The sequence below is a fragment of the Mus caroli genome, unplaced genomic scaffold (genome assembly GCF_978045245.1).
Source record: "Mus caroli unplaced genomic scaffold, Mus_caroli_1 scaffold_6, whole genome shotgun sequence".
Lineage (NCBI taxonomy): Eukaryota > Metazoa > Chordata > Mammalia > Rodentia > Muridae > Mus > Mus caroli.
In genome coordinates, this window is record NW_028227261.1 from 42100282 (window position 1) to 42125469 (window position 25188).

At 50.2% G+C, this 25188-nt stretch overlaps 1 protein-coding gene across 2 annotated transcripts in view; it reads right to left on the reverse strand.

The window, feature by feature from the left end:
• Window positions 1–2145: 2145 nt before the first annotated feature.
• Window positions 2146–25188, reverse strand: part of Trabd2b (TraB domain containing 2B) — a 243683-nt gene continuing 220640 nt past the window's right edge. For both annotated transcript variants that reach the window (XM_029476722.2, XM_021161098.3), the window contains exons 5-7: window positions 14822–14912; window positions 11772–12044; window positions 2146–4938 (exon numbers count right to left, since the gene is read on the reverse strand). In XM_029476722.2, the coding sequence (XP_029332582.1) occupies window positions 4734–4938; window positions 11772–12044; window positions 14822–14912 (569 nt within the window). In that variant the 3' untranslated portion in view covers window positions 2146–4733. The remainder of the gene's footprint in view (window positions 4939–11771; window positions 12045–14821; window positions 14913–25188) is intronic.

The window sequence follows — 25188 nt, forward strand, 5'->3', positions numbered from 1 at the left end:
TGAGAGCCACACCCACCTCAGCCTTGCAACCAGAGAGACTCCAGTCTAAGAGTCCTTGGTTTCTCACTCCAGGCACCTTAGACTTGGATCCTATTCAAAATCACATTCCCCAAGGCAGGTTGTAGGATGGAGGGGGCCTTTAAGTTATGTTTTCTTATCTGTCACATGCTCCCATCATGGTGGCCTGTGGTGTCAATATGATACACAGAATTATCCTTCTGGCCCCAGGAAACTCTCCCTATGGTCCATGAAGAAACAGAAGCTGAAAGAGCTTCTGTGGCTTCCCAAGCAGCAAGCAAAGGCCTCTCTATAGGCAAAGTCTGCCTTTGGAGACAGGGTTGAGGAGCTGACATTCCCTGGAAAGGGCCAGATAGGGTCCAAGAGCCCTTATAAGCTCCGATTTCCCTTCCTCAAGGTCGGGCACTGACTAAGAAGTGGCTCTGAGCTGGAGTCATGGGCAGGGTTTCAATCCAGGCATCTCCTCCCCAAGAGGTCCCCTGCTCAAGGGCAGCAGGAGTTTCTGCCAGTTCATGGCAAGCCTGGCTGGGCTGTGTAAGAATGGGGGAGGGGTGTAGAGCGGCTTTAACTGAGTACCGAATCTACAGGCTTAGATGGCCAGCCAGGGTGATATTTTTGGCTGCTTAGATGAATTTTTGGAAAACTAACAATGTTTAAAGAACCCAAACCTTACAAAGCCAGGGGCACTCTCATGGCATTTACACCAATCCTTTGCCAAGATTTCCAGCTGGTTGCCACATCTTCAGCCAGTGGACCCTGGGCCTTGCATACTATGCATCTACCTCCACCTGGAGAACTCTACACTCAGATGCTATCCTTTAGCAGCTAGGGATGTGGAAGTTGTCTCAAATAGAAAGCCAGGGCTGTTTTTTGCCTTTCCTGGCTCCAACCTCTTCTTCCTCTGTCTTGCTTCCTTTCCTCCCTTGTCCCTCTCAGCACATCTTCATCTATCACCTTTGTGTTGAAGGTCATAAAAAAAACAGACACAGGACCCACCTCATTGATTTGCTTGTATTCCCAACAGGGAGCAAATTCATATCTAAAGAGCCCTAACTCTGGAATGTGGGTGTGGGACTAGTAATGTACAAAGGGTTCCGTGGGGACATCCTGGAGCAAGCCACTAGAGTTATCCTCACGGGATAAATAGCTGGGGGGAAGGGAAGAGAGCTTCCCCTGGGGAGTGACATGTATACAGCACTATGTATATTCTAGAGATAACAGATATGATTCCATCTGTCAGGCTGGGGTAGGAGGGATGAGACATGACCAGCAAGGTCAGCTGAGCAGGGTCATGGAGGGTCTTAAATACCAAGTAGAGGGCCTGGTGTTTATCTCACGGTTATTACTACCACAAGTCTGGTGTTTTTTTTGTTTTTGTTTTTTTTTTTTTGTTTTTTTTCCACTTAGGGTGTCATTAAAATTACAACCAGCAGTTCTTTTCTCTGGGATCTGTTGTGATAGGGGCACTAGGCTAAGTGGTGGGACAAAGTACCTGAGCTTCCTGGCTTGCCCAAGTCTGGACTGGACAAGGCTAGGACGTTGCCGGTGACCACACTCCATGTGAGGAGGATGTGCTTGGGTCTTTCAGTATAAGGTGAACATTTTGAGTCACCCTCGGTCCAGACATTGCAGACTGTATCTTTGACCTCCGAGATTGGCATCGGCACCTCTTTGATTCCCTGCTAAGTGCTGGTCACTTAATCTGCTAGGCCCCAGGCCTTCCATCTTTCTGTCTGACTCAAAGTTAAAACGAAAGTCCTAAAAATACTCATTGGAATCTCAAGGGAACTGTGCTCTGTGTTTATGAGTCTAGCTAGCAAGAACATGAAGTCTGAGAAACTGCTGATGGACTACTGGTCTGTTTCCAGAGCAGGAAGGGAAGTTTAAGTGGCCTAGCCATACATTCTGTTTTGTGCGCAAGGTCTCCTAGGATGTAGGCCAGTAAGTTGAGTTTGCTACTTGCTTAAACCCTGGCTTGGTAGAGCTCTCCAGGGGCCAGGAATCTTTGGCCCTAGGTGCCTGAACAATGGTTCTTTCTTTCTAAGTCCACACCTACCTTGAATTTTGTTGATCTGTTGGACTAGTCTGCCCTCCTTCCCTCCCTCCTACCTCCCTCCCTCCTGCCCTCCCTCCCTCCCTTCCTTCCTTCTTCCTTCCTTACCTCCCCTCCTCCCTTCCCTTCATTTTTCATATAGGGACTGGTCATGTACTTCAAGCTTTAGAACTCACTGTGCATCCCAGTCTGGACCTCTTATGATGCTTGTTGATGCTCTTGCCTCAGACTCCCAAGTACAGTCCTTACAGACATGTGCTACTAAGCAGGGCACATCATCTTTAAAAACCTTAGAATGTGGTGGGGAAGAGAGTTTGGAACACTTCCTTCCCTTTCAGTCTTCCTTAAGAAGGGGTTTGGAAAGACAAGTGGCCTGATGTTGGGGCTGGGAAAGTAGCCCAGGATAGCTCCACTTATCCCATGTTGATGGTGAACTCTTCTGGGCCCAGAAGGGTGGGTACAATTCAGCCCATGTGTGTAACCCTGGCACTGTACTTGCACAGTGATTACATGCTGTATTAATTCACCATTTTGGCCCCACGCCTGGCACAGGTCTGGGCACACGGTCAGGTGCTTGGACTGTTTCCCCAAATGCTTCATCTTTAATTAACCTCGAGCTTGATCTCCATACATCTCATGCCATACTCTGCCCCAAACAGGGGAATCTGGCCTGTGTGTTTCCAATTCCTTTACACTTATCTCATCCCAATAGCGCTCTGCACGATCCGTTTGATGTCTAACTTCTGAGCCTGCTTTAAAAGTCAGCTAAGCCCCTTCCCGCTCAGCAATAGGAAGTCACATTTTTTGCCAAGGATAAACTGACTCCAGTCCTGGTTGAGGTCAAGTTCAGTTTACAGTGTGGTGCCCATGGGACTGGCGGGACCCTGTGAAGCAGAGTTCCAGAATCTTGCCAGGTCTCAGGCTTAAACCTGTCCACTGGGGCAGAGCTGGAAAGAATTCTGCTGCCTGCCAGGATGCCTGTGGGACCCCTGACTATGCAATGAGTTGCCCAGAGTCCTGCCATCTCAGAAGGGAGATGTCTGCCAACCTAAGCATGGCGGTGCTGTAGCCAACCAGGCGCCATCAAGCCTGCCAGGGAAACCCATGTGCAGTGAGGTGAGAGAACGGGACTGGAGTCAACATGCCTGTCCCAGCTGTGCCACTTTGGAGAGGCCTTTCCTCTTTCTGGACCTTAGCGTCATTCTTACTCTTGTTGACAGGTGAGGGCTCTTTTCTGCTCTCAGGATCTAGGACTCCTTAAAAAATGAGCCACAATTCCAGCTTTGGCCCACTGTGTTAGCAGTCAGACCCCGGGGGACAGAAGGCTTCTGTGCCTCAACTCCCTGCCTGTCCATGCTGGCTCAGCATCCTGCTAGAGGCTCCTGGCTACAGAAGCCAGCAGGGGGAGCTGGAGAAATGGCCTCCTTGTCTGCCATGGGAAGCTTGGGAGGGTTCCAGTTTGGGAAATCTGCCTTCCCTGGTTCTTCTCCTGACAGAAAGAACCTGGAGTAGAACACAGTTTGTGGAGCAAGGGTATTTTTTGTATTACCCTAATCCAGGGCTGGGTAGGGCATACATCTTGGGTGGATCTTTTCCCCTCTTTTGGGGGTTCAGGCTTATCATTGAATTGGAGGTCATCACATTGCACAGCAGGCTTTTGGCAGGTGGCTCTCTTTACCACTGTCATTACCACAACTGGAGGCTCCTGCACTCCATCGCCCCTAAGACTATTCTGTGTCCACCCCTGCCCATTCTTGTCCTCTGCCCGGCTCACTTCCCAGCCCTAACCAAGGTTTACCAGCCCCTCTTGAATGGAAGCTGGATCAGTGACACTGGAACATCGATCACCCACTTGCTTTGTGACCTTGGGTCACCCCATTCACTTTCTGGGTCTCAGTGTAGCCATCTGACCACAGGACTGGGCTCATCTCCCACAGCACCAGTCTCCTACTTTAATGGAAAAACCCACCAGGAACCCTGAAGGGCTAGTCCACAGACATGTGGGACTTCAAAATAGCAGCATTCTAACATTCTTCTTTCTTTCTTTCTTTCTTTCTTTCTTTCTTTCTTTCTTTCTTTCTTTCTTTCTTTCTTTCTTTCTTTCTTTCTTCCTTTATCCTTAAATTGCCCTTCTGGGGCCTGGACAGGGTTAGGGAGGATGGCTGGCTACCATGCCCCTGGCTCTGAAATTTAGCCTCACAAAAGCTGGGGCTGCCTTTCTGCCTGCCCTCAGAGGTGCCTACAGTGGGAGAAATCAAGCCTGAGTAGGAGGCTTGGGGCCAATTCAAAGCCACTGTCTACACAGGTCACAGAGGTCATGGGAACCTGGGCTCCTTCCCTGGGTTGGTGTTTGGGACTAATTCAGGGACTATAACATAGGCTACATAAAAATAGTTTTATCAATAGAATAAATACATTTTCTCTTTTAATATGGACACATATTTTACAAAAGAGCCCCATAGCACTATGGGAAATTAAGACCTTCTACAAAAAAGAAGATGTAACTGGAGTAGAATAAAGCTCTAGTGTCCTCTAGTGTCTAAGGTCCCTGTCCTGTGTGAACTGCCTTGAGGGTGTTAGCACTCTCTGAGGTGGTGTCAGATAGTGGACACGGCCACAGACTCCTGTGGTTTCTCTGGCTTCTCTGCAAGAGTGGTTGAGGTCAGGAAGGCCCAAGGCTGTGTAGTAGGAAGAGGGCTACAATGGAGGCAGTGATGGCATGGAGGAGGCTCAGTGTAGGCGCTGAGCTGCTGGTAGGCCCCACAGGGTCCTGCTGCTGGAGTTGGTGTGAGGACTTGACAAAGGGCTTGGTGGTTTCGGAGCTGGGGGTAGGCTGCAGGGGCAGCGGAGGTGGCGAGATCGTAGTGCTGCAAAGAGGAAACACAGGGACTGTCAGCAGCCTCCTCCTAGGAAGAGAGCTTCGGGTTCAGCTCTAGCTTTATCAGGTACCTTAGGGAAGAGGAATAGTCTGGAACCCCATAGCCAGTTCCACTGACCCCCAAAGACAGGGTGGGCCCACATGTGATCGATCATGAGGGCGGGTTCCAGGCAGAAACAACTGCAAAGTCAACTGGAGTCCCTAGAGTATAGCTTCCACCTGTCTCCTGATGGTCTACACCTTGTTGTTCCCCACAAGGTTGCTGAAGGTGGCAGAACACACACACACACACACACACACACACACACACACACACACACTCCTTAATTTTCACCACATCATCCTATCTGCCATGGGAGAAGCATCCCCCACACCAGCTGTTCAAACAAGATTACTATCCTCACAATAAGCCTTCGAAATGAGTCTTACCACCTCCTTTCAGCAAGGGTGCCTCAAAGAGGCTACTGGGTATCAGGTTCTGGGGCAAAGTAGGTTTGTACACCCATAGGGCAGGAGAGGAACGACCACTGTCTCTTTCAGAGATGCAGGCATAGTGCTCCTACTGAGTTTGTTTGCAAAACAGGGGTGGGGTTGGGGCTTCCACAGTACATTTTAGCTCACAGAAACCAGTGTGCTCTGTTTCCTGCCATGCTGGCCTTCAACCACATGGGACCGGTCACAAACTCACTGTGCTGTTTTACATTACCTCATCCCCATCATGCCCACGGTCTTGCTGTTATTGTCGCCACTAGAGACTTCCCTCTCTCTCTCCTCAAGGTCCATGATCTGCCCTATGATCTTGAAGAGCGAAGGTTCACCTAAGACACGATCCACTTTCCACTAACCTCATTGCCATAGTGGGGCATTTGTTCTATGAGAGTTAAAGAACAGGCTTCAATCTGAGGAGTCTTACAACAGTGCTAGGCCCTGGGAGATGTGGGAAGGCTTCTCTTAAAAAAAATTATCATTAATATTTTTATTTCTCTGCTTTTCAACTAATAACATCCTGCATTTACAGTGTACTTAAGAGCAAAGGCAGTCATCACACTCAGTGATTTTTCTGTGCCACATTTCAGTTTCCTCCAAGCTTGAAGGAGATGAGGATTCTTAGCAAGATGAGATGCAGTGGGGTTGACTGCATCTGTGGCAAGGACCCTGAACATTAGTGAAGCACACTATTTCCTGGGTGAGACCTTGAATACTGATGTGGAGGAGGCTCCAGGGTCAGACTGAGGGCTTGTTAGTTGTAGTCCCTATTAGTGCCTGTGTCTAGAAGAAGTCGTTACCTCAAATTCTCTCTCTCTCCCTCCCTCCCTCTCTCTCCTTCTCTCTCTGTCTCTCTCTTGTCTGACTCTGTCTGTCTGTCTCTGTCTCTGTCTCTCTGTCTCTCTGTCTCTCTGTCTCTCTGTCTCTCTGTCTCTCTGTCTCTCTGTCTCTCTCTCTCTCTCTCTCTCTCTCTCTCTCTCTCTCTCTCTCTCTCACACACACACATCCATGCCTCAATGCCGTTATGTGTCTCAGCCTGGGTAGTTGAGAGGCTCTGAGGGCTGACTTCAGGGCAGTGGGCCAGGTGCCCTGTGAAGTGGCTGGAGCCAGGGCTCAGGCTGTCCTTTGCTAGGGGGGCAAAAACCAAATGGGAATTATGTCTCACAAGGCACCTATAGGTATTTTCTTTCACACTTTGAAAACTAAAGATGAAAACTCTCCCTTGGAGCCCAAGTGGGGTTTTTATTGCTTGGAAAGAGTCCCAGGAAAATGAAGTGGGATGGTGGGGAGGGGGACAAGCCCCTAGGAGTACAACCTCCCTCCTTCCTCCCAGCTTACTCTGCTCACAAGCTGGCCCCCAGTCCAGGTCCCCACCCACTTTCAGGCTTATGTTGGGGAAAATTGTCTCATGGCACAACGGTTTAGAGGCCAAACCAAACACACTGCACATTCCCAGGCTCTGCCGACGACTGGCATGAAGGGGCCAAGTCTGCTCTGAGTTGACAGGACCCCAAGTATGGGAAGGCCCCTCTGGCTGGCTAGAAGACAGGGCTCTGTGCTGTGTCCTTAGCAAATCTGTAAATTTGGGACTATACTCTTTTCTAGGCCTCAGTTTCCCAAGCTACACAACGAAGGGGCAAGAGTGGACTCAGGGACTTTGATCTCTTTTCCAGTAGTAAAAGCCAGAAGTAAGACCACAGGCAGAAGTCCAAGGAAAAGTACAGACAAGTGAGGCTAGTGCCAGGCACTGTCTGTTGCTACCCCTCCCTGGAGCAGGGATGAAGTCTGGCAGGAGAGGTCTGCAGGAGCCCTCCAGGCCTCGGCACTGGGCATCACTGAGGACATTAGTTTTCTAGCTAGTATGAGAAGCTGTGCCTGGCTGAGGGCACGAGCGAGTGCACCTTTTACTCTTTGAAAACTACATATGAAAGCCCCCTCGACAGCCATATAGAAAGCCCTTGGCTGGAGTAGACTCTCTGGGAAGTGATGGCAGGGGGTAGTGAAGAGACCTGTCTCTAGTTACTTCCTTAGAGACCCTCGGAGAGATGCAGGGCGCACCACCCTCGGAGAACTCAGAGCTTGTATGCTAGGATCCTCCATGCCAGCAGCTGGAGGAGAACTTGTGATTCGCAACTGGACTTTGACATCTTGGGCCAAGAGATCAAATGTAGGCAAAGCTACCTAGCTTTACTAGCTGCTTCCTGCTGTGTCCACTCAGTATCTGGGGCCTTTACATCTTGTGCCACGGTCTCCTTCCCAGGAATGCCTTCACCTTTGCCTCTACCTCGCAGATTGTGGGCTAACCATCTGATGTTTTCTACAAGCTTTATAGTGGGCCAGAGGTAGAAGGAACTTTCCATCCTGAGGTGAAAAATGGGCCCACAGGTAGGAATTGCCAGAGTCTTTGTAGATCTGAGGTTCCTGAGCTTTTTCAGTGACAATATCTTGGGTGCCATCTGTCACTGTCCCCAGCAGTACTAATCCACAGTAACAGGTGACTTGTGAGTATCCAACATGTCTTTGCTAAATTGGGGGTGGTGTTTCATAGCCCCTACCCAATGGCTCATTGACAGCTTTAAGCCTAGGGCACACTGAAGCCTGAGACACTCCAGACCAGAGATTCTGGAAGTAACAATGTTAGCAGCAGCTATGCCAGGGTCAATGCTGGACTGATACAGGCTTTACCAGCGTCTTCGTACCATCAGAGCCCTGTGGAGTGGGACTGCAGCACTACTCTGTCTGGTTCTTCCAGAGATTTTTTTTTTTTTTTAAATAATTGAATGACTTCATTCTCCAATCCTCACGGGGTAGTTCAGATGGGGTTCTGGCCTCGCAAGGACACTGTATCTACCCTGGGACACCCCACATTGTGAAGAATGTGAGAAGAATGCCCTGAGAGGGGGGACAGTGGACAGGAGGCCTGCAGAGTCCTTCTGGAGGGGTACTGTGCCTCCTCCCATCTTCGAGAGCTTTGACATGTGTACCTTGGATTGCCTAGTGTCGCTCACCAAGGTTCTGTCTGTCACATACTAATGCTTGCCTCTGAGCCTGGCTTTAACCAATGCCCAGGAGTCAGAAGGTCCTCTCTTCTCTACATCTGTTCATCCTCAACATATGCTTCCAACTTAGACGTGCCAGCCACTGCACCTCCTTATTTCTCACTGTGTCTCTCCTTCCCTCTGTCCCTCCCTCTCTCTTACAGACACACACATACGCGCACACACACACACACACTCCTGTGTGCTTAAAGACCTGGGGAGATGGAGAACGAGAGTTGCCATAACCTCCTGAAACTAGCCAGGGCTCTAATGCAGCAGAAGGTGTCACCAGGATTGTCACAGGCCCATGTTTTACAGGAATGGTCTCTGCCTTGGCTTGCCCTGCTCACACCTTTCCCTGCTGCCGGTCTATCTGGTGCTCAGAGGTAAGAGATTCCTGTGAACACTCTGCTGCCATTCATCCATCTGTGGACACACCAGCCCTCTCCACTGGTCCCCATAAATCATCCTGCCACAGGCAGCTGCTACTCTAAACTTCCTCCACCATGTTTACATCTTGGGGTAATGAAGGGTGAAGGGAGGCCAGCCTGCTCCAGGTGGTGTCCCAGGCAGGCACTCACATCCTGCATCCCTGATTCCCTCTTCCTTAGGCTCAAGTGTACAGTCAAAGACACTTCCCCTAGTGAGGCCTTAGGTGACCTGAAGCCATCCAAACCAGATCTATGTTCAGGATCCCCCAGTCTAGAAACAAAGGCAAAGAAATGTCCTGTTGGCAATGGTGTCAAGACAAGGGCTCCCATGGGAGGCTAGGGCAGATGGGAGAGCTTGGCCAGGTGCAGATGAGAAGAACACTTAGATGGTGGGTGACAAACATGAACCTAGAGTTAGACCTGGGTGACAGTTCTGAGTCTCTGTCATTTAGCACATTCACTGATCTGGATGACTCTGAGTCCTTCCCTGCAAAACAGGCCCGCTCTCTGTGACTCCTGATGGGACTGCGATGCAATGTGATGGGTGTAAGTAGCACAGTGGGAGCTTTACAAGGGCCCACTGGTGTGCCACCCTAAGCAGAGAGAAGCAAGAACAATTTGGTAGAGGGGACAAGGCATAGCCTATGAGGGCATGTAGCCTGGTGAGGATCCAGTGGAGGTGGAAGGCAGAAAAGGATGTGAGAGCCCCAAAGCAGGCAAGCATCCTTGTGGGCCATTTCAGGATCAATGAGGTGTGCAAGGTGAGGTCAGAGACCAGAGTCCCCTTAGGGGCCCTGCTGCGGGAGTGTAGGTGGCAGATGTGCAGGAAGAGGCAGGGGTGAGGGCGGGCTCTCATTGGATTTAGGAACAGAGTGAGAAACAGAATATAGCAAAGTTCTAAGAAAGGTGGCTTGTCAGAAGGGCTGCACATGAGCTCCATCTTGTCCTCTGCTCTGTCTCAGAAAACTGGAGATTTGGGGACTTCTGGGAAGGTGGAAGAAAGCTTTTGAGTATGGGAGCCTGTGCCTTGTCCTTGGGCTTCCTGGAGAGCACAGGCCCCACTCTTTTCCAAGAAGCAGTGAAAATCTTTAACAAACTGCTCTTTGGTGGAGCCTTCTCTCCTAGCCTGAGCAGAGGAAGGTGTGTCAGCCAACCTCAGTTTTACCTGTTGGGGTGGAGGAGGCTCCCCACTGCCAAAGAAAAGCTGCTTTCTTTCCCTGAAGCCAGGGTCTGTTTTCCAGATCCCGTGTTGTAAAAAGGAAACTGCCCAATGTCATTTGTCTAAATTTTGCTTTCAGATACAGTTAGAGGCTGGGGACTCTTTGCTGGAGCTGACAGCCTAGCCCCCTGTTACTCAATGAGTTAGAGTCCTCTACTGACCAGAACTTTGACTAATCAGACTGTTGGAAGCTTCTAGTGGACTGCTGGTAGCCTGCAAACTTCCCCACAACTGAAGGATGCAGCTCTCTAAAACTCCAGGTTCCTGTACCCAGTTAGGCTGAGTAGCCCATACTGGGCACCTGATTTTAGTGTGTCTCAGCCGCTTAGCGATGGCTCTGCCGTTGGGGTAGGTTTGATGAGGTCACTGCAGAACTACATTCTCCAGTAGCCCAGGGAGGCACTTGCACCAACACCTAAATGCTCAGGGGCTTTGATGCCTACGCATTGTCAGTCTTTTTATGATAGTGCATGCCATGCCTTTGTGACAGGACCTGGACTACATCAATCTTTTGTCACTAGCTCAGCTACCTGGCTGTAGAAGAGCCAGGAGTCAGTTTCTGGTTCCCTGGGAGGCCTGGGATTGTACCTTTGGCTCCAGACATTGGTTCATGTTCATAAATGTACAACTGGATGGTATTAAGATCCAGACAGGGACCTGGGTTCTGAGGTTCCACGGTCTAAGCATCAGATTCAGGACTCACTATTGCAGTGGAGAGGACCCTGGTCCCTTCCTCAGACATTCCCTAGTGACAGTTTTCACTATATGTAGAGATTTCTGCCACACTGCTCACTTAGAGAGATTGCTCTGGAGAGAAACTGAGTGGGAGAGGGGAAGATAGACAATCTTGGAGCAATGGGAGCCTTGGTGTCAGCTCGAGGCAGGAGGTGTTGTTGGCAGGAGGGGCATGTGGAAGGGGGGTAGCACCTCAGGATGTGTTCTGTACCTGCCTGCTTAAGCAGGGCTCATAGTAACACATGAACCACAGCATGCATGGCCTAGTACTCTTTTCTTTTACAGGATGAGGCCCCTCCAGAATCTCCCTGCTATAGTGACACTGCTCACACTTTCCCAGCATAGGGGTCTGACATCTTCTGAGATACCCAGCCTGCCATGTTTGCTCTTGTTTTCACCTCCAGTCCATGGGACACATGAGTCAGGTGCAGGCCTGGCATGGCAGACTTTTGCTAGTGGCAGCAGGGGAAGTGTCCACTTCTTCATTTTAATTTTAATCAATTAACTGATCAATTCTAGGAGTTGAGGCCAGGGCCTTGTACATACTAGGCAGGCACTGTATTGCGATGTTTCATCATCAGATTATTTTCTACTTTTCATGTTGAGATAGACTCTCACTAATTGCCCAGGCTGGTCTTGAACTTGTTATCTTCTTGAGCCAGCATCACAGGCTCATGCCACTTTTAAACTGCAGAGAATTCTACCTGCTCGTATGCTGATAATAAAGCACCAAAGAGAGATGGGAACATGTTCTATACATCCCCAAAATGCCCATGGAGATCCTCGGGAGTCAGGGGAGAGCCTCTGACACCTCTGTCCCTTCTTGCTCAGAGCAGGGCCTGTGGCAGTGCACTAAGCCCTAGGAGAGGCTGACAACGAGCTCCTAGACAAGCTCCCCCCTTCCCCCGCTCACCTGTCCTCGATTCGGACCCAGAGGTCATTGAACTGCCTTGGCCGCTGATGTTTATTTAGTCTTTTTCGCCACTTCTGCCTTCCAAACTCCTCTAGCTGGCTTAGGCTGTCGGGGAGCAAGAGGTGTGGGGACAGGACTGGGTCTTCCTCCTCAGGAGGGGTGGTGGGGGTCGCTGAGGTTGCTTCTGGGACTGCAGCAGCTGGGGTTCCTGGAGCTGGGCTGGCAGGAGAGGTGATCTCAGGACGGGGAGCTGGGCTTCCAGCAGCAGCAGGACTGCAAAGAGAAACAGAATGTGAGTGTGCCATGTGTACAAGGGAATGCAGAGGGGATGTCTTCAAGGCCAAGGGACTCCAGAGTTTCCCTGCTGGGATAGGCTGGAGGGACCCAGGGGAACCACTGTCTGCTATAGAGACAGAACATTGATTAAATTTTTTCATCTTTTAGTCCATAGACTCCCCACAGCTAGCATTTTCTTCTGAAACTATCAGCAGTGACTTAAACAGATGCCCCCAACCCCTGCCTACAGCTCATACCTACAATGAGGACAGAGTAAAACACACAGACTATCAGTTGGCCACACTGCTGAGGAGGAGAACACCAACACATAGCAGAGATTAGGTGCAAGAGCAGAGGGATGGGTGTAAAATGAGGTCTATGCTCATATTTGAACTTGATCACGGTTTCACTCAACAATATTTCTGACAGAGGGATTCTAGGAGAATTATCTAACTTTGCTGTGCCTCAGTTTCCTGTAAAGGGGGGACGTGATGGTTTGTACCTCCCGGGGACACCGTGAGGTTATAGGCGAACATAGATGAAGGGCTTAGAATAGTGTCTGGCAGTAGTAGGCAGCCCAGGACACTGAATAGTTAATGCTAATCAGGCTGCGCGTGTTATCAATTCATCCAGCTGTCTGTGCACTGGATGTATATTGATCATCTTTTGAATGGAGGTGGAAACAGGGCTAAGTCACTGAGCTCAAACTGAAGGCTGATAGATACAGTCTACAACCCATGTAACAACTCATGGCCCAGAATATGTATGAGCAGTGTTCTGGGGAAGAAAGGGGATAGAGGAATACTGTTGCCTGTTTCATCAGAATGGTATGAGTGTGAATGAGCTGAGGACCCAGCCCAGTGTCTGGTGCCTACCAAACATCTCTGACGTGAGCCACCCAGCAAAGGAACCTGACTATGCAAGCCCTCAAGGGTCACTTAGTCATGTTTGTGGAATTTGTGCTCTAAGTAGGATATGCCTCTCATCCTGCAGACATTCTTCCTTTTATTCTTTGCTTTCTGTGGCCCAAAAGGAATTCCTTGGGGACATCTGGCCCTGGAGGGTTGGGAGTGATTTTAGGAATTGTGTCCAAGCAAACATCTTGTGAGGGAGGTGGTACCCAGGACTGAAAGCAGCCTGTCCTCCCCTCCACACACTGCAGCCGTGAGTGGGTGAGGGGCTTCCCTCTCTTTGAAGAGAAAAAGGACATGGCTCAGCTCATCCTCTCCCAACCCCCATGGCAACTCCAGACTCCCAGGGTCTAAGCTATTGGAGATGCTGCAGCTGTTGAGGAGATAATTCAAAACAGTCAGACAAAAAGATAGCTACAGGAAGCACCTGTGGCCAAGGATGGCTTTTATTGTTGTTGCCTCCACAGTATTTCCACCCCCTCTGCCCTGCCAGTTCCTTCGTTCCCTGTACAGGAGACAGAGGCTGAGAATCCTCTGAACGGAGCCTCCAGCGAGGCCATGGGGGCAGAGGAGGGGATCTCCTCCTCTAATGCCTGAGCTCCAAGATGAATAGAAGCCTGCCCACCTCCCCTGCCTTGCCTGACCACACACAATGAGCTTCAAGTGGAATGTCCTCTGGGCTGTAGGCAGAAGGTGAAGTGAGAGAATAGGAGAGGACTAGAGGAGTGCCTTGACCTAAGACTACCTCCATCAGGGCCCTACTCCTGCCCTAGCCCCCTCCAAAACAGCAGAGCTCCCACCACTAGGGTTCATAAATCCCCAGAGAAGTCACATAGAACTAGGTGGTATGGTATGGAGCGGTCTGTGCTCTCGGGACTGTCATACCAATATGCCCTGCAGGTGAATTCATGTTAGGTTTAGGTGTCCCAGCAACATCAGGGATGTTCATAGTTCCTGCCTTGCCAGGCTCTGACCATGAGTTAGAAGCACCTGAAGCCCTATGCAGAGTCAGCAGCCAATACCACCTGTCTGCTTGGTTGTGATTAAAGAAAGCCTCCTTCTGACTTTGGGTCCTGTAACCATAAGGACAGAGGTTGAATTCACAATGGGGCCACTCTTGTGGGCTGGTGAGAAGGTTCCTACATAAAGACTGGAGCATGAATCTCTGAGTTTGAGGAGCCTGACACTTGACCTGAGAGTTTCAGGGGATCTGAGATCTCGAGCCTGGTTATTGCCTGATGTTGGTGCTGTAGATGCTCAGCTATGCAGAGCTGATCCCCATCCTTGGGAAAAGTCCAGAGTGGGGACTGGTGGGGTGAGGTAGAATAGGAACCCACACAGAAAGAGGTTGGGAGAGTGGCTCTGTAGGCAGAGTGGGAGTGTACTGGTAGGAAGGGGTTCAGCCCAAGGAAGCAATGGAGTAGGTTCAGGCAGGAAGCAAAGGACCATGAATGGGAGGGGCAGCATGCAGTGGGGATGGACACAGGGAATAAACCAAACTGTAGCCTCTTCATCCCATGGCCCCATCTTCATTCAGGGCCTGTCTGTCCATTGACTCTCTAAGGTATAACTGAAGTCACCTACGCCCCTGTCCAATCTATTTGTATCCGGACATCAAGATTTGTTATTCCACATTCTGTTCCTGCTCCCACTGCACTAGGAGATCCCAACACAACTGTATAGCAGCCTCCCTCTGTCTAGCACTCCAATGCCTGGCTCAGTTTGTTCTCATGAGAACATGCAGTCTGTCTCACAGCTCTACCCTTAGGCCTGAGCAGGTCATCATGGGCAGTGACCATAGCTTGCAGTCAGGCAGCAGTGCACAAGCCTGCTCCAAATGCCAACATGTACCCTGATGCTTACCCGTGGATGGCTTGCCCAGCAGGTGTGTGGTCCACCTCCAGCCCTGCCTGTCTTAGGACATCGATGACAGTGTTGTTCCCCAGAAAGTGACCTAGAACATAAGATGCAGTGTGGTCTCAGCCATATGCCAGTTTGTCATCCAAAAGATAGATGGTTATCCCTTGGGTTTCTGTCTGGGCTAATGAATTATGCCAGTGGAGGTCCCCCAATGGTCTTCAGAACAGGTATTGAGACATAGAATGTCTAGACTTTAGCAATAGGGTTTCTTCAAATCCAAGTATCGTATCTCAGATGTACACTTGGTCCGCCCTGCCTGTACCCACATCCCAGCCCTGATACTCACAGGTTGTGCCTTTGCATGCTCTAGTTTCCTCACCTGTAAAGTGGGAGTGATTATAACTACCTGCTCTAGCCTGTGAGGACTCCAGAGAACAGGGGCTAGTGTACAGTAATGGCTCCCAAATGCTGCCAATTTCATGACTGTGCCTAATGCTACTAAGCTAACCCTAGTGCCTGCTCACTTGGAGTGGGGAAGCCTACAACAGTCATGAAAGGCTCCAGCAGATCTATGGCTCCTCCTTGTAAATGCTTCCAGCAACTCATGCCTCCTTTCCTCAGTTCCCTGAGAGCCCTCCAGGGGGCAGAGGCCACCTTGCCACAGCCTTACACATGGCCAGGGTCTTACACATGCTTAGCATGTGCTGGGTGGATCTAAGCATCTAGATTCATTTCTTCACCATCTACCCATGGAGGTCCAGGTACTAGAGAAGCCATACCCCCCCCCCCCAATGTAGGACCTGGCAGATATTGACAGTGACCTAGAGGAGGTGCCTTCTGAGATGGCCTCCAGAAGGGTGTGTGTGTGTGTGTGTGTGTGTGTGTGTGTGTGTGTGATTTCCATCTCACCTCTCAGATACTATTCATTCTCTCAGCAAGCATTTGTGGTACACCTGTTTTGTATGAGATACCATACATACACAGGTGGATAATTCAGCCCAGGGCCCAGAAGAAGGGGGGTGGCCTCCCCTCACCAGGGTACAGGCAAGATGTCTGTACATTTTAGCCGGTGATTAGGAGAGTCCTGTGGATGCCAAGTGACTGTGGACGCAGTAACTGCCTGGGTTAGGCCCTGTCCTCTCCCTCCCTCTCGGCCTCAGTCTTTGTCGTATGAGCACTTTGGGTTGCTCTTTACTTCCCGAGTGCTCCAGGCTCTCTCGATACTGAGTCTGCCTTGTGGCCCCACAGGTAACAACACCTTCCTGTTCACATTTAGTTCAGATCCTGGGTATTGAAGCAGGAATTTAATTACTGTCCCCCGACTCTGATGGCTTGTGATGAGTGGTGCCATGTGAGAAGCAGGAAGGTGAGCACACTGACAGCCCCCGGGAGGCAGAGGACACAGTGGTCAAGCTGGCAGGAACAGACAAGCTCCCGAGTCAGAGGGAGTCTGCGGGACCTGCCCTGCACAGTGGTTGGAGCAAGGGGGCCACCCTCAGTCCTCTGGTCCTCTAGCTTGACACACAGCCATATTTCCCTAGCTGGCCAGTCAGAGCTCCTGCGGTTCTACCTGGACGTTACTGGAACTATCACCACACAGGGAGGATGCCAGGAGTGCTATCCCAGCCTGTGCTATACTTCCTCTGAACGCTTGGGTGCGTAGGCTACCCCCCAGAGTCTCAGTTTTCTCTGTCAGAGGGAGGGATTGAAATGCAGGATGAGTTTCATGCGTTTAGCAAATTGTATCTTATATCTTGGGTATCCTAAGTTTTGGGCTAATATCCACTTATCAGTGAATACATATTGTGTGAGTTCTTTTGTGATTGTGTTACCTCACTCAAGATAATGCCCTCCAGGTCCTAGTCGGCCATCACTGGAAAGAGAGGCCCATTGGACTTGCAAACTTTATATGCCCCAATATAGGGGAATGCCAGGGCCAAAAGAATGGGAATGGGTGGGTAGGGAAGTGGGGGGCGCTATGGGGGACTTTTGGGATAGCATTGGAAATGTAATTGAGGAAAATATGTAATAAAAATATTAAAAATTAAAAAAAATAAAAATTGTAAATATATAAAAAAAAAAAGAAATGCAGGATGAACATAGGCTTCCCTAGCCCATTGGTCCATAGGGGAAAGTTTTGTTTCATTCAAGATCCCCTGAAAAGATGTTTCCCCTTTCTTCCTGCCTCCTTCCCTTTCCCTCCCTCCTTCCTTTGCTTTTCTTTCCTTCCCTTTCCCTTTACTCCCTCCTCATTTCCTCTTTTTCCTTTTCTACTTGACTCTCTCTCTCTCTTCTCATACACTAATGCCATTGGTTTAATGAACACTGACTATTGCATAGCCCATGCTTGGATGGTGATGACAGTCCTAGTCCGGCGCCTCTGTCTCAGATTCTGGCTCTTAAGATCAAGGCACTATCTCCAATGCATAGGACACCGCAGGAAGTTGTGCAGGTGTGTGAGACATCTACAATAGTGTGGTGACAGGGAAGACTTCCTGGAGGAGGCAGTGCTACTAGGTGAGGATGGGAATGGGGTGGGATGAGAGGTCCAGGTGGAGGGCAGTGTGTGCAACTGGAGGAGGAATGAGGCAGGCAGGGGTCTCTATGCAGGAGAGACAAAAGCGCAGTGTGAACTGTGAAGCCCAGATTCTGACTTTGACCTGGCATGCTGACATCCTAGTCTCTCCCTCAGCCTGTGTGCTGGTTAGTTTCTTTCAACTCCACACAGAGCAGAGTCACCTGAGAAGAGAGAACTTCAAAGGAGTATGGCCTTCATCAGATTAGATTGATCTGTGGGCATGTCTGTGGGGCTTTAAAACATTTTATTATTGCTGATTAATACAGGAGGGCTCAGCCCATTGTGTGAGGTATCAACCTTGGGCAGGAGGCTGTGGGTTGGATAAAAAATCAAACCAAGTAAGCCAGAAAGCAGCATTCTTCCATGGTCTCTACTTCAGTTCCTGCCTCCAGTTTCTGCCCTACCCTTTCTGGGCAATGAAATGTTACCTGGAAATGTAAGATAAACCCTTTCTTCCCCTAAGTTGCTTTTGGTCACAGTGCTTTACTACAGAAATGGAAACCAACTAAGACAGCCTATGACCCTAGCTTTCCTGTCACTGGTGTCTTTCCCCCAAAATGTCAAATGAGCCTGTAGCTCTTCAGCCTAGAGAGGTGGGAGTAAAAGTCCTTGGCCAGGATGCTGAATTAAGGGAGCTGAACCTGTCCCTGGATAGGTAGGAGTTATCACCCTCATTTGGCTCTGTTGAGCTGGAAGAGAGCAGTGGTTGCTCTCTTTAATGCCCAGGAGGAAGGACTCTGCCAGGTACTCATGGCCCCTGCTCTGGACAATGAGGTAAGTCCCCCTCTTTGTCCATGGAGAACTGGCTTTAATGATAAGCTCCAATGGTCCAACTGTGGTCCCCACATCTGCCCAGAAGTCTTCAAGAGCTATCAGTGAAAACTCCAAATTGTGTGATGTCCAGGAGAAGCAGGTGACACCCACTGACTGTCTGAGGCTATACTGTGGATTGTCAGAGGGCCCAGAGTTGGCATAACTCTATGTGGTTTCTGAGGTGTAGACCTCAAGGGATGCTGCTTTGTTGTGAGCTCTGGGTGTCTCCCATGTCTGCTTAAGAGCCCTGGCACTCCCTCAACCTTAAGGTTTCTGAATTGGATTGCTTTCCTTAGTCTGGGGATACTTAGAGAAAGCGAGCAGGTCTACCTCAAATTTCCACCATCTCCTCCTCTGAGCCACACTCTTCTCTCCCCCTCTCATCCTTCCTCCTGGGAGAATGGTACTTCTCCTCTATGCTCCTTGTCAACCCTAGAAATGACCCTTCTATATCATCTGTGCCCAGAACTCAGTGATGTAATCCTGAATCGCAGCCAGTGTTCCTGACATTTACCCTTTCTGGTGCTTGGTCTCATGAGATCCACAGTTGGAGCCTCTTAGTGCTCAAGCCTCCTACTGGTCTGTGCCCTCGTCATCGTGTCCTTACTCATCTGGTGACACCCTTAGTGGGTTTTCTTTTTCCCAGTCCAAACAGGAGCTGTGAAACCTGCCCTTGGCCTCTTTCCTCTCTGTTCTACTCACACCTGTGCTACCCACAGTAGTGATGACTAACTCAGTGGCCCATGGACATCTCCACATAACCCTCCCAAGGAGCTCACTAACCCTGCTTACCCTCCTCCATGCTATTACTGTGCTTCTACTGGACATTGCTACTCAAGCTACCCTGACCTTCATCCTCCCCCAGTCAACAGAGACCCTGAATGTTTCCTCTCAAATATACTGGACCATCCAGCCACCACCACCTGCAGCCACACTGCAGTACTCTTCAGTCCCTTCCAACTACAGCTAACCTGACCTGCCCACAGCCCTGATCTGAGTAACTCTGTGAGTGCTCTCACAGAGCCACCTGATGGGGGTGGAGGTGGGATATAAGCTTTCTGAGGGCGGGGCCGTGCCTGATTCATCTTTGTCCCCAGAGTTAAGCCCAAATTTGGCGCACCACCATGGCTCCACAAATGTTTGTTGAATGAATGAGTGACACAGTCTTTTACTCCACATCCTTTCCATGATCTCATCCTGTCCCCAGGAGACCCAAGTTTCCCCCATTCTTGTAGCCCAGCCCTGGCCCTTGGTGACTCTCCTCAAGATCCCACCAATCCTAGGAGCTTGGCCCCTATACAGGCCAGAGTCAGGGTCCAGCATATGCTGTCCCCAGGGGTTGGCAGACAGTGCTTAGGCTTGTCTCCAAAGTTGGAAATTCTGAACAAGGCACCACCCCCATGCTGGAACCTGCAGGCAAGGTGGTGGAAGGTTTCCAAAGGGGCCCCACAATGTTGGGGCTTAGCCTGCTTGGCTTGCCCAGCCTCCCTGGGGCTCCTGGCCACCACTCAGCATCTCCCTCCAGCATTAGCTTCCAGCTGTTCTCTGGCCAGTTCTCTGCAGGAAGACACGTTCCATTTCATTTGCTGAGTCCAGAGAGGACAACAGAAGAGGAAAGAGAGGGCAGGGCACAGGGAGCCAAGGAGACACAAAGAGGGAAGTAGGAAGAAAAGCAGAGGGACTATCTATTACAGGGGGGAAATGGGAGTGGGGAGGAGAGAACTTTAGGACCCAGGAAGCAAAAGAGAAAGGCAGAGAAGAGAGGCCAGAGACCAGCTGTAAGAGATGTGGTAACAACTTCAGGGGGAGAAGAGGGAAGAGGAAAGATACCCAGATGGGAATGGGGGGAGGGAGAAAGAATATGATAGGACAGAGATGGGATGAAACCCACATAGAGAATGGAAGAGGAAGAAGCCAGGAGAGAGAGAGAGAGAGAGAGAGAGAGAGAGAGAGAGAGAGAGAGAGAGAGAGAGAGAGAGAGAGAGAGAGAGAGAGAGAGAGAGAGAACCAGAGTTGGCAGCAAAGGATGCACTGGGGAGATGGTCCCAGGATGGGCAGCATTAGATGGTCATCAGGAACATTCAGGCTCGGGGAGTACAGAGTTTCAACACCATGGGGAGAGGCTGGACTTGTCTCCTGAAGACAAACCAGGGGCCACTTACAGACATCTACATACAAACAGGAAAGGGGTGGTAGGGTGTTTCAGAATTGAGAAGAGGTTCCTTTCTTCTGGGTGTATGATGTGCTGTGCCAGTGCACAAGGCTTGGAGGACAGAGAGCATAGTCTGCCAGCCCCACCTGACCCTCTGGCAAGGGTAGGTAGGGCATGGCAGAGCCTGGGCACAATACTCAGCCCATCCATGAACCCTGTGGCCTTGGGTAGTTTCCTTTCCCTCTTTGTGACTCAGCTTCCCCATATGCAATTGTACCATCTGGCTTCCATTCCCCCCCCCCCCCGACACACACACACTGTATGGTTTCACCTGGTGGTGACCTTAATACATTTAGAAGCCTCCAGACCACACTGTTCCATTTCATCCTCAAGTAACCACTGAAGGTGCTCCCACTTTATAGATGAGGAAACTGAGGCTCAGCAAGGAGACTAGGACTTGCCCAAGGTCACAGAGCTGGTACGAGGTAAGGCTTTTTGGGGCTCATCCCCAGAACTGATCCAGTTCATGGCAAGCTCCATCACATCCACTCTGAAGTACTTGGCAGCTGCAGAGATGCCAAGATCATGGTTGGGGGCAGGGAATGGTCAGAAACGTGTGTACCTTCCAAGGTTCAGCAGATTGGAGAGAAAGTGCTCAGCATGAACAATGCGCCAATTAACTGGGCAATTTCAAGACTGCAGTGGGGGCTGGGTGGCGGAGGAGGAGAGAACCAGATGTTTCCCCCCCGCACAGGCTCCAGAGTAACGCGGGTGCCTTCGGCCAGCACACATGTTTTCTCTCCAGTGAGCATGCGGGTTTCCAGTTTTCTCCTCCTGGAAGAGGCATCCCAAGTCCGTATTTATGTTCCGTCTGAAATTAATGCAAGGGAAACTTTCAAATGCGAATCTTACTGCCAGGGCCTCCGGCCGGATATCAAACCAGAGCCGTGTTTGTTTTCCCTAGGAAGTGTGACAGGAGGGGTGGATAATGAGGGGCACCAGGGCTTCTAGTCTATCCAGAGCTGTGTGGAGGGGACCTGGCTGACCTGGGCTTCCTTTCCTGCTCTGCAGTCACACAGCAAAAGGCTGAGCCTTCTCAGTTCCTTGGGGACAGACTTGACGTGGTCTGAGTAGCTAGCTTCATGCCAGGTTCTGAGACACACTGTGGTGTCTACCCAAGGAAGAGATAGGTACACATAGGACAGTGATGAAGGGGCACAGGGATCAGGGAATGAGGAGGTAGGAAGGATGGAGAGGGTAGCTGTGGAGGCACAGCACCAGGGAATGTCACAGAGGGAAGAGAAGATGCCAATGGTGACTGGTCCTGCAGTTGAATATAAAGAGAAAGAGGAGGGGGAAGGTACTGTGGAATTCTGACTGCCCCAGGATGGTAAGAGGGCAGACTCTAGAAGGGACCAGACAGCATTTTCCCTAGCAATTGTCTGACAGGGTTGGAGAAGCGCTCTGCTTCCTGAGGTGTGGCAAGGGAAACAAGGACATCCTTGGGAGTTGGTGATGCAGGGATGGAGCCACAGCCCCTTTCCTTTTAGTAGCCTTTGCTCTGTGCTCCTGTGTGGAAGCTTCTGGGATGCCAGGAATAAAAAATGAAACAGGGATGGATGAAAGACTGACTCTGCTTTGCCATCACTGTGACAAAGGTGGACACAAACACCCTGGGTGACAAACTGCCTGCAGGCAGAATGTGCCTGCCGTGTTTGGATTAATTTTCTCTTTCAGCTGCTCAATAGTCCAACTTGCCCATGTCACACAGGTATAAACGGCAGAGCTGGGTCTATGCCTAGCCATGGCTCAGGTGTGTCCATAGCAAGGCACTTGTGGGGGCAGCTGCACAGACAATGCCCAGCCTCCGGGCTCTGGGGAGGCTCCTGTTTGGAACAGCCTGTGTCCTGGGGATTCTGTCACCATCTGAGATGTTAAGTGGACAACCTCCTCGGGATGTCACTGGGTGTGAATTTCCTCTTAGAAAGCATCTTTTCCCTCATCAAGGCATCCGCTTGGTTCTGTAACTTTGAGCTTGAAGCTTTTAGGTCATTTGAATCAGATGCTTTCAAAGTTAACGTTCTGCTCCGAGGTCAGGAGGCTGTGTCTCTGCTGGCACCTGCCATTTGAGGGTGACTCAAGGTCACTCAGAGTGAGGTAGAAGCCCCTGAGGCTTTGGCTAGCTGGTCCGGAGGACTTTTGCAGGCATCTAATGCATGCTAGGCTGTGGGAGGCCAAGAAGAATGAGCTGTGGCCCTCTTCTCTATGGTGCCAGATTACCACAGCGACAGGCAATGACTGCTGTGTCTGTCCAGGCTAGTCTAGGGTGGGATTCACAATAGCCTTCATGAGTTTGGGTCCCAGCTGTGACTGGGACAATCACTCTTTGTAATCCCCGGCTTTTCCTGAGGTTCAGTATCCCAGGGTCTAGGACCTCCTGTTGGCTAGAGACATATTTAGGGACAGAGGCTCATCCTGTTTGTGGTGGTTTGAATAGCTATCCCCCCCCCCAACTCATGTATTTGAATGCTTGGCCCATAGAGAGTATCACTATTAGGGGGTATGGCCTTGTTGGAGGAAGTTTGTCACTGGGGGTGGGGGTGGGGCTTTGAGATCTCCTATACTCAAGCTATGTCCATTGAGACAGTCTCCTTCTACTGTCTATGGATCAAGATGTAGACCTCTCAACTGCCTCTCCAGCCCCATGTCTGCTGGTTATCACCCATGTTTCTCACCATGATGATAATGGACTAAACCTCTGAAACTATAAGCCATCCCCAACTAATGTTTTCCTTTATAAGAGTTGCTGTGATCACGTTGTCCCTTCACAGCGATAAAACTCAAAGACGCTGCCCTGAGCCCCACTCTTACTTAACACCAACCTAAGTTCTTGAGATCTCCATGCAGTGCTACAGAGTTTTTCTAGCTCTTCATCTGCTGTGAAATGAGCCCTGTTCTTGGAGCATTGTAGACTTGGAGGAACCAGGGACCCGGGAGTAGTAGTGGCCATACAAGGTTCTATTGCCAGTGACAGGCTGTTTAAGCTGTGTCTGGCAATGAGCCACTCACTCATGTGCTACTCACGGGCTCTCAGGCCACTTACAGAGGGAACTCTGAGACCAGGAGAAATGAAGGTGCTGACCATACAGAGCTACTTCTCAGGGGAAATCTGGGGTGTCCTACAGCCTAGTTTCAAAGGCCACACTCTAGTCTATCACTTTCCTCCCTTGCTTTCCTGGCATTATTCAGCTGAGCCCATAGCTGGGATTCTCAGATCTTCTAGTAACAGCACATCCCTGGAGACAACCTGGGGGGACATGGCCTACAGTTCCTATTGACTTCCTGTTCAAGGGAAGGCTAACTAGGCACAAGCCAGAAGGGAGTATTGCTCTGCCTGCCAGGTTGCTCTGAGTTGAGTGGGAATGGCTCTGGCCATTGCAAAGATGGCAGCTCTAGATGCATGTGTGGAGTGGGGTGACAGTGCTCTTTTCAGCACTGCTGGAAAGTCTGAAGCACTTCTGGAAGGTATAGCCTCATGTTTGTGTTGGGAAGCAGGACAAACGTGGGTGCTGTAGGTGAGGGGAAGAAACTACTTGGGAGTGCAGCCTCCATTCCAGACTGGCTGGCTGTCCTTGGATCGTCTGTGAGCTCCGAGGGGCTTCTGTCCCAAAGGCGGTGAGTAGAGGAAGCAGGTGAAATGCAGGGAAGGATGGGTCTTGTCTTGAGGGCTATGGATGATGAGAAAAACCAGAGGGCCTCTGGACATGCATTAGGGATCCCTCAACCAGCTCTCACTTTCTTTAGGAACCCTTCTCTGAGTCAACCTCTGCCAACAAGCATGGGATGTGGGATGAAGGAAGGAACCCGATGCCTCACTTCTTGTGAGTCCCTTGTGCAGAGGGAGTGGAAAGGACTCTGGGAAGACTACAGGAATATCTCAGAAGGCCAGCTGTTTGTTTCCATGTCACCCAGCTCTGTTTCCCTTTCTCATCCTCATGGCCCTGAGTTAACTCTTGCTGCGGCTTACGTTTCTCACAGATTTTTTTCTCACCATTTGCAACCCCTCCCCCAAGAAACCCTGCTTAGCATTAAGCCTTTGCCTCCTGCCTCAGCCTGTGTGGCTTGCTCATTGGGACCTAGGACTCTCTTTCTAGTGAGTTCTCACACCTTTTATTTGTTACTGTAGTCCCACCTTCCAAAAGGTAGATGTAGTGTTGCCAGAGCCCCTAGTTCCTACCATGGTGTAGAGACTTAGGTTCTGACTCAGATGTTCTTGGGATAACATAGGGGTGGCTGGCACTTCTGCTTTGCATACCTAAGGGCATCACATTCGTTCATTCATTCATTCATTCATTCATTTATTCATTCAGCAATGGAGGGATGAACATCTTAAGTTCTGGGGATGCAACTTGAGCCGAGAGATGACAGTGCTTGAGCAGAGTGTGAGAACGAAGTTCCAGGACACTGTGGGAGCTTAGGACAGAGGGCTCAAGCATCAGCTGGGTATTTTGGGGAGCCAGGCCACCCCAACAAAGTAATCACCATTACCTCACTGGAGCTATGAGGCTCTCATGTTTCCTGTGTGATCTTCTCCTGTCTGCCAAATGGAACAGAAGGGCTATCCTATCCTTACAGGAGGCCTTGAGCATGATGCTTGTATGAGTGGATTGTCAAGCACAAGCAAGACAGTGTACAGGAAGCAGTTGCTTCATTCATTCATTCATTTTTGGTGGTGCTGGATTAATGCAAGGCAAATGCTTTATCTTTGAGCTATGTCTCAGCCAATACAACTGCCTTTAGCTAATGACACATCTCCTTTCCATGAAG